Genomic DNA, 12,929 nt, shown 5'->3' with positions numbered 1-12,929 from the left:
CACCGCATCCGACCTCTGTTTGGAGACACCTGGCTCTCCACCCAACTGCTGGAAGAGGCCTTTGAGAGTATGCTTGGCAAGCGGTCTTCCTAAGGAACCATTAACTGCAACAAAACCACTTCTTGGTGGACTCAGACAGGAGAACCATACCTGGTCTCAGGGTGGTGGTTGCAATGTAGCTAGGGAACTTCAGTTGTTGCTCGAGGTCCACCAACAATGTCCAGTCCTTCGTGGAGGCCTGCATAGCTGCTGATGTTCTTGCAGCAGATGTTTTTGGCTGTTGACTAGCTAGCTCTATTGGAGGGGTGGGAACGCCTGGCCCACTCAACTTCTTCGCCTGAGGACCTGGTCATGGTGCCATCTGTATTGTAAGGCTTCCATGCTTGGAGCACGGTGGACATGCCGGTGACCCCACCCCACACATGTAGTTTCAAGGGGCTGGGGAACATCATCATACACTGTCTGGATCACTGGGACTCAGCTTTCCACAGTTCAGCCCAAGTCACCCTCCTCCCGACCTCTCCTCCTCTACTGCTGCTCTCACTTCCTCCTGGACTAGGTGACGCATTTCCTTTCCTTTCCTTTGATGGTGCCAAAGTGGGGGAGTTGAAAAGGATCCCAGCCCAGCCTTATGTCAAGACTCCCACCAGCCTGTTGTGGTGCAGTCCTGAATCAGCTTGTTGAACCACCTCCTCTGTGCTCCACACCTCTATGCCAGCCTTGGACACCTTTGGGTTACTTGAATCTTTGTACTGCAGCACCACTCTGGCTTTTCTCACCTTGAACTCCTCTTTCAGAGACTTCATTGGTGGCCCTTGAAGTTTGCTACAGTGGCCATTGAGTGTGATGCTGCTTGGACTCTTTGGTAGTCCCAGCCATCTTCTGAGGTGGCTGCTGCTGACCTTCCTCTCCAAGGTCTCCACTGTCGAGATTGGAACTTAATAGATATGGATAGGCCACAATATCCATGCTGATACAACCATGGTTTAAACTTCCCTGGCAGGCCAGACCAGTCCACTGATTTCAGCCAACCATCCAGCTCAGTGCATGTTGACTGGATGGAAGCTGTATCCCCCAGCATGCTGTCAAACACCTTGCCTAAGCTCTTAACAGGCTTCTCTGTGATGGTTGGGATGGATGTGCCTGCAACACTAAAGCGTAACTTGTCATCCACCTTACCTTTTCTTAGCACCACTGATCTAGATTTGGTTGGGTTGAAGTGCAAACGTGCCAACTTGGCTTCTTGAGTGCATGATCCACCGTCAGCCTGGGACTGACTCAGTAGTGACTGTCAGGTCATCCAGGAACACCCTGATGGATGGCTAGCGTTGAGTTGACTTCATCTTGGACCCCCTGCACACTATTCACAGAGATAGCTCACCCTATGATACTAATTCCATTCTCGGCCGTGTGCCAGCTTGTTGTTAGTGCTCCTGAAGAGGCTCTCATCCTGAAGTTGGTGTAGTGGTCAGTGATGAGATCTGGGGATATGATGTTTTGCCAGTGTGAGCTGCACCAGCTTGTGTGATACAGACCCATATGCATTTGTCAGGATGAGCCATTCTGAAGACGACCGTTGTCATGACTGGGAGCTATGTGGACGTCTCCTGTCCCAGTTGTCTCCACAACTAAACTAAACTTAAACAACTAAAACAACTTCTAAAATATGAAATGGTGAAACCAACAATGAATTGATTGAAATTACGTTGCTTTAAAATTCCTTCCTTTGATCATTATACAGAATCATAATGAAGTTGTTGAAATCCAGATAATGTGTTCAGGAACTAGTTGTTCTTCATCTGCAAAAGTGTGAATACACATGAATCTGAACATAGTAAATGAAAGTACAACCATATGTATAATCTTATTTGTCACCACCAGGTGGCGATATTTTACCATATATAAGTCTTTTGAAGGTATTCAGTACTTCAGTCCATACCTTACTGACTAAATGGGAGACAATATCCCTCCATAATTATATTTCATAAATTGACTGAGGCACTGATGAAATATGCAGTTGTGGATCATGTTTGAGACAGAGAACTTAAGAAAAGACGTAAACACAGGCAGTGAATACATTAATCATAAGAAGACATTGTGTTTGCCTCTGTGTGAAAATGTCTGAACCTGATATAATCAAACCCAACACACTCTGATTTGAGTCATTTTGAGATGTGTTTTAATTGAGAGCAGATAACCAATACCGAGTGAGTACCATGGAAATTAGATTTCACGTAAATCACAGAATAGGACGGGCAAAGTTTAAAGTGACTATGACGCTGTCTAAAGCCCCCTCCTTACATCTCTTTCCACTGAATGTATAGTGTGTGAGACCGTGGACTAGTCTATATAACCTTGGTATGTGGCTGACAAAAGAGGGAGCTTGGAGGGGGAAGAGGAGAAGGGTGGTGATGGGAGGATGGGATGCAGAGGAGAGAGGATGGAAAGTTGATGAGTGGCAGGCGCTATTGTGGCCTAAGTGCAGGAGCCTACAGCAACAAGGTCGAAGGTCAATGTGAAGTTGAAAGGTCAACTTTAACTCCCAGGAAGCCCACCCAGTGAGAGGTACAGATAAGGGCAGTCAGAGAAATAACTGAATGAACAAATAGGGACACGGAGGACAGACAGGAGTAAAAACAAGAGCCCACAATTTAGTGAAAATGAATTAAAAAATAAAAAGCATAAAACAATGCATTCAGGTTAAAAATAATATACAACCAGGGAACACCTGTGAATAGGGAGGGGAAGAAAGTGGTGGAAGAACATGAAGACATGAATGCGTTGTTTTTGTGATCAAATATTTATTGGTCATTTCCATATTAATGGAAGCAATGATACATTTATTTAGCAAAGCAATCTGAAAGTGAGTAAAAAGTAGTACTAAGTAGACAAAGGAAGGTGCTCTTACAGTTACTACAGGGAAGCACATATTATTTGTAGTAGCTTTGACCAACATGAAATATTTTGTGTTTTGGCGTGGTGAAGTCGAGCTGTGGACAACTCCAACTGGGCCATATCTTTGTAGGCAGAGAGCCATTCCCTCACTGACAGTGCATGTGGTGATCATCAGCGACAAACTACGACTCTTTTAGCAGCTGTAAGTCTGGCTAACAAAAGACGTTTTTCATTTATGACTATGACTATGATTTATAACTCTAAGATGGCAGTGTCATTAAGCAACAGCAGGCACTGTGAGTGAAGGACTGCTCTCTCAAAATAAATTTAGACAAGATGCTTGAAATGTTTACCCAAAACCTATTAACCTGCGGGCACTGCCAGACCATGTGGATGAAAGTACCAATTTTATTATCTGAAAAAGTCTCTGAGCTTCATTTGATGAAGTCTTTGAGGAGTGAGATAAGATCTGTGAATAAACTTACAGTGTATCATTTAATGTTTTACATTTGTGGATGGCAGAGATATATTTAACAAGATGGTATGCCAGTCTACATCTGAGGAACAATTAATGTCCTTTCTCCACATATTATTAAGCAGGAGAAATTTATAAGAAGCCTCGGTTTATAAAGGCCAGAGACAATGCCATTGTTTGCCCCATTCTTGCCTAATATCACATGAAGGGGGTGGTTTTCCAAATGTGTGCCCCACGGTACACCATGAGAAAAAAAAAAAGAGAAATGAATGCATTTAAATGCAAGAGGGGCACACATCTCTGATAACACCCCAATTTCTTGGTGGGACAAGAAAATCATGTGGGAGGTTCCCCTCTGGAAGTGTTGGGCTTGATTCTGAAGGAACAAATTAGCTGTGTCCCTGGTGAATGAAGCTGGTTGGCTGCAGTTTCTTACTGGGGCCTTCCATTGTTTTGTATCATGGGGATTGTGCAGTTTTTTTCCCCAAGTTGTGTTTGGCCTAAACACATGATGCACCCTGTTATTTCATTGAAAAGGCACAGGAATGCACACAGGAATGCCCCTCTGAGTATTTGTTGACACTCGTGACTGCTCCGCTCTCAGATGTTGACAAAGACGTTTTGTTGGGGTTCACTCGGTTCACTCCCCCAGAGAAACTCGGGTGGCTTGTGAGGCTGTCACGCAAGATATCGCGACAGTTAAGACCTGAATGGAAATTAGGGGCAGTGATGCTCAAAGCGGCCTCGTGACCTGGATACTTGATTTGGATACTCAAATCAATTTCTGCTGTGTTTCGTCTCCTCTCCTTTTTCGTTAAATTACAAGCCCTTCCATCCAGCTGAATAGAGAACGATCACTGGGTGTTTTTTTTCTTCTTTTCTCCCTTTCATCTCCATCTGGGGGACCATGAGATGTTCTTGTCCCCTGCTTGTTGTGAGATGTGACAGCGGGGTCCATTCAGTGAGAAATTGGCTGCAATTAGTGCAATTATGCTGATTTTCACTTGTGTCCCATGTAGAACAGAGTTTTCGCTGTGCACAGAGACACCCCCGGGAAACTGCTGCAAAACAAAAACCCATCAATCAACAAAGGCCTTGAATGAAAGGCTCAACTGCAGATAATACCAGGCACATTCCATAATGACAGCGTTTAGTCAGCTGTGACCTGTGTTGTGATGGGGGGCATGACATCTAGAGCTTCACTGATTAAGGGGAAATATGCGGTAATGCCAGTATGAAGGGCAGAAGGCCTAATTGGCAGTGGTGGGTGCGTAACCCAGTCACACAGGAAGGTTATCTGTGAGGTTGGTGACAGTGTAACAGTGTTAAACACACACTGAGTTCAGCTCATTCAGTGATGTAGCAGAGGGCAAACTAACTCAGTCAAATTTACCCACGGCTTTTGTATGAAACATTTAAAGTCATCCACTCTGTTCATCAATCGAGTCAGCTACAATGCCAAAAATAATGAAATTGATAAAGTTAAAAGAAATGTGTGTTTCACATAAAAAAAAAGATGGAAAAGCTTTTTTTTTTTTTTTTAAGTCTGTGGCTCTCTCTGGATGATGACTAAAGTAGAGGTCATAGTTTACCCAGCTTTACATTGGTATGTCTATGTCAATATTGCCCAGCCAGGAGACTGACAAGGCCTGCATTCATGGCAGATTTCGAGGTGTAGGAAGGGGGAGTGGTATCCAAAATGTAATGCATCCACTTGTTAATTTGTGGACGTTTTAAAAGGGGATTTAGGGGAGAATAACCACTGCCATTTCTGTACAGAAATGGTTTGTTATAACTTTTAAAATGTGACACAGACGTGTTTATGTCTCTGTCACCTACTAAAAGACTACACAGTTGATTGCAATGAACAGTCCTGGAAACAACACATCTCGCAAACACCCCCTAACCTTCTTCGAGAACAAGAAAGAAAAAAAATTGAAAGATGCTATAATCATCTAGAACTTAATAAGCCTATTTTCAAAGCGCTTTCCTGTTAAATTCTGCACATTTGAAAAAAAAAACATGTAGCACGTTTGATAAACATTTTTACACAGGCTTTCTTATAAATACTGTTTGAACACGACTCTATACCTATTGACGGAAGATGAATGATGTTAGTCCCTGGGTTAAACAGGGTCAGAGCAGGGTCACGGTTAGGGTTATCCTTGACAGTGGCAGCCTACATGTGAACTACAGAATGACAAACTTAACATTTAGAAGTTAAAGTTATTCTTCATGTCACATTTCACGTGTAGGAAACAGTTGAAGCTGGCCCTCCAACCACCACACACACACACACACACACACACACACACACACACACACACACACACACACACACACACACACACACACACACACACACACGCCGGTCAGCGGTGGAACCAAACAGGGTGTCTTTAAGACCCAGCGGAGCTCGGCAGGGAAACCCCGCGGCTTTAGTTGTTTTACTCTCCGGAGTGTCAGCTAGTTATTTGTGGGGAGGCGCTGTAGCCATTTCGCCACATGAATAAGCCCGATAAGCAGAACGACCAACATCTCGGTTGTTCATGGAGAAGAGGAATCGTCTTTGAGGAGCCCCGCGCGCGCGCACACACATACGTACACGAACTCGCGCGCCAAGACGCACGGCGAGCAGACACGCACACTTCCTCCTCCTCCGCCGTGGAAGAAAAAAAAAGACAGAGGGAGAGAGAGAAAGAGAGAGAGAGAGAGAGAGAGAGAGAGAGAGAGAGAGAGAGAGAGAGAGCGCACACACGAAACGCAAACTTCCAACTCTCCCATGTGGAAACCAGCGGTTGGAGGATAAGGTATATTTTCCCTCTGCGGGGCTCAGATCCTTCTCCCCTCTCTCCCTCTCTTTCTCTCTCAGTTGTTTTTGCCCTGAGAGTTCAGTTTCTATGAGAGTCTCGCTCGGTGAGAAGACAAGTTTGGTTGTTTGCCTGGTCGGCTGAGGAGGAGGAGAAGAGTCGGGTTAAAAGTGGGGGAAGAAGATGGTCCGCAACGCCGCTTGGAGAAGAAGCTTGCTGTGCGTCCTGGCGCTCAGTCTCGGCTTTGCGTCCCCGCCGTGCAATGCTCGGATTTACACCAACCACTGGGCAGTGAGGATAGCCGGGGGACCCGATGTGGCCGAGCGGATAGCGGAAAAATATGGCTATAGGAACATGGGACAGGTAGGTCCATCCAAAGTTACCTTTCATTCGTGTGTCTCCCCCCTTTTTTTCTTGTCTGTGTCAGCTCGTAAAAGTGGAGCACACCATTGTGGTTATTGTTCATTTAACAGACAGACAAACGATATGAGGTCAAACGCTAAAGGTCTGAGGTCCAAACCTGTATGCATGTAGCCCGTGAAGCAGTCTGACTCTTCGCACAAGGAGGGAGAAGCTGCGGGGAAACAAAGAAAAACAAGACCAGGAGTAGGATGGTACAACAGGTGCCTCCTCGCTGTGTTTCCGTGGATCGTGTTGAGTTTTGCGGGGCTTGGAGCCACAGGGAGCTCACTACCAGCAGCCTCATGTGCTCGGTCGTCTTGACACACACTCACACACAACCCGAGACAGTTTGGTTGGAGCTGTTGGCATCATCATGGACATCCAAAGCGCCTCTAACAGATTGAAATGTTTCCTCTGCTCACTGCTGTAGTGTTGTACTTGTGCCATTTATTAGGCTATGCGTGTCCTCCTCAGATTTGTCTTCAATTGGAAACATGTCTGTGATTGAACATGTCTCGAACCAAAACTGGTTGTTGTAGTTTTGCACTTTTTCTCTCCATGCTCCACAGTGTTGTTGTCCTCCTGAGTGGGATCTTGACTGGGTTCATAACTAGGCCCACTGGGTCAGCTGCTAGAAAGCAGAACTGCTGAGCTCTGTTTACATGTAGGAATAAATCTCAAGTAGTTTTTTTTTCTCAGCATTCCTACATTGATGGGGTTAAGCTGTTTTCATTAAGAGTTCCTTGAGTGGGCGAATGATGAAGCACCTCTACAAGAGAAAATATTAAAATACGCAGGTCGTATTTTAGGAGAAAGACTGGAGTTAATATTTCACAGCTCTCATTTTGAAAGGCGCCTTAGAATCATTCAGTATTTATTGCATCTGATGCTCAAAGGCCAAGTGCAGGGGCCAGCGCTCGGCAAAGCCCAAAATAAAGTCCAGCCACAGCTGTAAAAATACAGAGAGTAAACACTGATGTGAGATTTGTCAGTTTCTCCTCAAATGATGTCATTTAATCAACAGAGGTCTAAACAGGTTCAGAAGGAGGAGCTCAGCCGGTCACTTGGAAAAGTGTTTTGACAAAGTTTAAAGAGAAATCCTTGTGTTCTTTGTGGATAAAAGAAATACGCCACACACAAACGTGGACCCCACACATACTCCAGAGTGTCACGACCAAAATACGTGGATAGTTCAAGCCTGCACTTGCCAGTGCTCGACCTGAGGACGGCGTGGAACAGAGGGGGGCATTCTGACAGGTTGTTGTGGGGTAGCCTAGTCAACAGCTATTGAACCCCCCCTCCTTCCTCGCCTTATCCAGCCCGCCCACCCACTATACTCCCCAGAGAGCAGGCCTTAATGGCCTCGTTTATCCCCTCTCTTTGACAGGAACTAATGTGTGGAGTCCTCCCCCCCTTTCCATAGGAATTCCCCTGTGGAGTGTAGTGTCGCCCCCAACCCCCACCATTCGCCCTAATTTCCATCTCAATATGGGGCGTTCATTGGACTTTGACACCTCATAGACAAGAGTTTTACTTCACTTCCTGGTTTTGGGGTCAGCTGAAAGCTGCTCCCATGGGAGCGATAACAGCACACTCTGGTTTCCTAATGTGAACTTTGACATCCCTGTCATCAAACCCCACCCTCATTTCAGTCAGCATTGATGTACAAAATAAAATAAAACTTATGAAGTGATCTGAGTCATCACAATTTTCTTTGCAGTTAGTTTGTAGATTGTAAACACTGATTGCCTACACTAGCTACAAGTGCTTTTCAATATATTTATTAAACATGCTTGGACTGTTTATCAGTTTGTGATAAATTATTTGGAGAATATGACTGCAAAGTGAGAAGAGGTGTGAGAAGCAGAGTAGTTGCAGGGAGAAAATGAGTGGGGGGGGGGGGGGGGGCATGTGATGGAGGGACAATATAATCTTCTTGACAGGGGTGGAAAGAGGAGAACAGACAAATATAACCACACACTGAGAGATGGAAGAAGGAGCGGGTGAACGAAGGGATGATAGATGGACGGATGGATGAAAAGAGTTGGCACGGAGTGAGAGAGCACCTCGTTGGGGAATTCTGGGTAATCCTCTTAACCATGGAGCCCCCTTCTCAGACTAAGATACTGGCCCAAATTGAGTCTAAATCAGCTGACAAGGCCTCAGTCGTGGATCTGTGTTCACACTGGAGTTTTGAAGAGACGGGAGAGACTTGGACGCACGGAGCGAGAAGGGAGCGTGGTGATCTGAAGCCAGACCTGGACATGAGGTGGTTGCATCAGTAACAAGTTATGCGATTATTTGTACAGTTTGTACAGTTCTCGCAGGCATCAGTCCAACAGGGTGTTGTTATTGGATGGTGTCAAGTTGAACATTTATCCATGTTTCAACAAATACCTCGCATACTGAACATTTTTATCCAAGAAAATCATCAAGTGTCTGTGGCGACCTATAATCAGTAATTTATTTCCTCTATTTTCTGGTTTGTTGAAGTGTGGGACAGAGTGGAGGATTTTAATTTAATGGGGTGTGGGTTATTGGGGTTCGGAGAGTGGAGATGAAAAACTTGGTGAGGACTATTCATGTGTGTGACACTGTTGAACAGAAAAAAAAAGAGAATTGTTCACGACTTGCCTTCAACTGTCCGCATTCGTATGCAACTACAAATAAGGGGAATTAATATTTTATCAGTGTTGTCCTTTCCTGTCATTTCAACCATGTAGTTGGAGGAAGACTGCAGCCTCTGCATCATGTAGCAAGAAGTTAGAAAACAGTTTTTCTAATCCCAGTCACACTTCTGCAGACAGACTGATGGCAGCGAGAGTCCTCCAGTGTGGTTGTGTATGTGTGATCTCTTATCATCTTATGTCATGCCTGTCTTTGCCCTGTTTAATGTGGAAACAGATGATGACACTGACTGAACCACGCATGTTCAGAAGAACCCACCCGTACGATACGGCAGTCAAAACAACTGTTATGGTTAAAATTGTATCATCTTTTGGCAAACCTGGCAGGATACTATCAAGTGACGCTTCCAGTGGAAAAAAAACAAAAAACTTAACTGTGTCACTGTGAAGTGGTTTGGCTTCACAAATTTGTTACAACATAATTCCCAGCAACCAAGGATTATGCTGAAGCAATGATTCACTATGTCGACTATTGCATCAAAATGTAAGTTCTGTTGATTACAGGAATCTAAACACATGTTGTCATAACTACTACAGTAACAAGTCAAACCATGTTTGCTGACTCATGTTGAGGATAAAATTATGTCAAAAAGTTGCACAGCGACTGTAAGGTGCAGGGTAACCCCAAGAGGGGTCGACGTTGTGATACAGGTTGTGATTTCACTGTGAAATTAGACTTTTTGAAGTCTGTATACCAAGTTCAAAGAAGCACTAGAGGTTTTTTTTAAAAGTGTGTAGAGCTCTTTCAGTAGCTCCATATATACAGGCAGTCCTAGAGGGAAGGGCGCCCTGCTAATGGCAATGTAGGGTGGATTAAATAGGTAGTGGAAGCATGATATGTTGAGACCTGTTTACGCTATGAGAAACGTCCATAGTGGAAGCTTCCTATGATGGAAGCACATTTTGCTAATTTGTTTAATGCTTTATAATCCGATTACCCAGACCCTATGACATCTGCTGCATTTTTAGATAATGTTTGATCTGTCCGGAAGGTACTCCAGCAAGGCTTATTGGCACTTTATGTTTTCTCATTTTATCAGTCTGTAAGTTGCAAATGTGTGTGTGTGTGTGTGTTTGCATTAGCACTGAGCTGAAAGCTGATCTAATGGGCTGTGTAGTGGTGGAGCTCAGCCATGGATCAGTGACACACCACAGGACCCTTGGCAGCCATGATAGTTTGATCATCTGAGGGATTGTATGGTCTTTATCAATTATTAAAACTAATCACCATTCAGAAGCTTGCCGTCTGTCTGTCGTTGTCTGTCTGTGGATCCTCTGGCCTCCTTACCCCTGTCATGTAAAGTCTTGCATCTTATTGTATCTGTTTGTCTGTTTTCATTTGACCCGTCGGCCCTTTTAGACCACGTTCCTTCATCTTTTCTCTGACTGTTTTTAAGAGCACAACAAACATTTCTGTATTAAACATGGACTGTAGAAAAAGAAGTCCCTTTACCACTTTAAGAGACTGAACATCTCAGTAATGACTCTAGTAAGCTCTGTCATGCATACAGTATGTATGATGTGATACATGTCTGATATCTACTTCAGTTGTGGAATGTGAGCATCTCTACGAGAAACGCCAATGTCCAGACACTTTCTACCAACCAGCACAACGCTACTTATCTATTGCAAGGTCAAAGGAAGAATTATGTAATGAAAAGTCTGTATTTGTGTTTTACAGATCGGGGATCTTAAAGACCACTATCACTTCTTCCATAGTCGAACCATCAAACGGTCGACTTTGTCCAGCCGTGGACGCCACAGTTTCATTTCTATGGAGCCCAAGGTAAGCCTCATATACAGTTTTCGTGAGTCAGAGAAGTTCAGAGGATGTGTTTCTTGTGCATTTAAATGATAGCGGTAATGTAATTTGAACTCAAGGTTGACGATGGCATTCAAGCTTTCTATGGACATCTTATGGTATTCATCAGTAGATAAAATGTGTTTTGCTATCATGGACATGGCTCAGTTGTCATCATGTGAGTTAAGTATTGAATTAGGGTGATTACCTGTTATCTTGTGACTAAAGCAAACTACGCCTGCTGATGAATATCATGAGCTCTAGGTAAAGCAAGCAAGTAAGTGGACCTTCATTTAACTTTATTTTATCAAATGAGTAAAAAACGAATGTTGGGCACATACTTAAAGTTTTTCAACCAAGAGACGCAATTAGTGACACGCACATGGAAGGCAGAGAGCCTCTATTCTCCCTGTAACAAGTTAAACCATTTATTAAACCATCACAATTAAAAAAAGTGTAGCAAAGTTAAGCTTCAAATCCTGCATAGTTCCTCTTAAACAACGTAATATAAATATTTGAGTTGTGGCTGACTGTTTGATCAGTTTGGTGCTCATGAGGTGTGACACACCAGTTTAAGCACTGTGCTGATTTTACAATCTGGTCACTACTGTATACAACCCAGAGGCCACCGACTCAGATGACTCTGATTTCATGTCCTTGTTGTCGCAGACAAGACCTGCACACAAATTAGTTATTGCAGGGACAAAATGTTTATGAGAGGAGGAACACAACTACACTGGAGGAAAATCTTAGTTTTCCTGTCATCTCACACTGTGCCGATCACAGTCCTGATAGATGAAGAGTGGCATGTGAGAACCGATCTGTTGCATTTCTATTTTACTTAGAATGTAATAGAAAGGTCTAGGTGGGAAATTAAATATTATGTAATATTTTTTTATGGGTTGTGGTTTGACCATGGAGGATATTCATCATCACCGCTCAATGGGTGTAAGACATGTGATACATTCAGCAGATTGGACATGGGATTGGACAGAGACACACCTGTCTATATCAGGTCTCTCTGCTGACGATGCAGATCAGAGCAAATACCAAGACATGAGGTGGAAGGAAGGAACTTCCTGTCGAGCCCAGTGACAGGACTGTGTGAATGCACAGATCCAGGGAAAGATACCAAAAAAAGTATTCTGCTGCACTAACGGTTCCCCACGGATAGATAGATAGATGGATAGATGGCTAGATGGATAGATGGATAGATGGATAGATGGATGGATAAACTTTGGCTGTCACGAATGACAGAAATTCTTCTTTGACAGGCTCGTTTAAAAAACATTACAGACAAACATTAAAAACAAACGTTAAGAAGAACATTGTAAGTGCAATCATGCTATAAAGGAGGAGGGGGCTGTTAAAAGCAGCAAACTGTTCATTTTTGGTTATTCAGGGTGGTTATTGCCAAGGGGGGGATGAAGGTTTTTTATGGATAGATAGACAGCAAATATTTCTCAAATAGAAGAAGTCTGTAACAACCACAACTCTTTCTAGGGCTGACAGAACTGAGCATGTGGGGATAATTGGTCTTGGTAACACTGGTGAATAAGAACCCAACTGGGTGTTTCTCAGCGTTTCTCAGCGACAACAACTTGGAGACTGCTTCATTCAGCTTCCACCTCAACCATGACCAAAGTACAGAGATCTTCTTCGAAACCAGAATCAAATCCAGTGCGCTTACGGCCTAAGAATGGCCAAAGGTTCAACCACCAACAAGACAGTGACCTTAAGAGCCCGAAAGAAACAGCGGTTTTTTTATGGGGGGGGGGGGCGAAAAAAGTATTTTTTTTAAACACGTCCCAGAGTGGGAAAATCTGAAAATGCCACTCCAACGTTTTCGTGTAGACGCC

General features: G+C 43.9%; 1 protein-coding gene and 1 pseudogene across 2 annotated transcripts in view; one reads left to right on the top strand and one right to left on the bottom strand.

The window, feature by feature from the left end:
- Window positions 1-502: 502 nt before the first annotated feature.
- LOC146981453 (uncharacterized) lies at window positions 503-3,819 on the bottom strand (annotated as a pseudogene).
- Window positions 3,820-6,101: 2,282 nt separating this feature from the next.
- Window positions 6,102-12,929, top strand: part of pcsk5b (proprotein convertase subtilisin/kexin type 5b) — a 72,686-nt gene continuing 65,858 nt past the window's right edge. For both annotated transcript variants that reach the window (XM_085786656.1, XM_085786657.1), the window contains exons 1-2: window positions 6,102-6,543; window positions 10,951-11,055. In XM_085786656.1, coding sequence (XP_085642782.1) covers window positions 6,364-6,543; window positions 10,951-11,055 — 285 coding nt within the window. In that variant the 5' untranslated portion in view covers window positions 6,102-6,363. The remainder of the gene's footprint in view (window positions 6,544-10,950; window positions 11,056-12,929) is intronic.

This window comes from Trachurus japonicus, chromosome 9, assembly GCF_045865225.1.
Source record: "Trachurus japonicus isolate A0001 chromosome 9, Traja_1.0".
Taxonomy (NCBI): domain Eukaryota; kingdom Metazoa; phylum Chordata; class Actinopteri; order Carangiformes; family Carangidae; genus Trachurus; species Trachurus japonicus.
The sequence above is the reverse complement of the archived record's forward strand: the minus strand, read 5'-3'. Positions and strand labels throughout refer to the sequence as shown.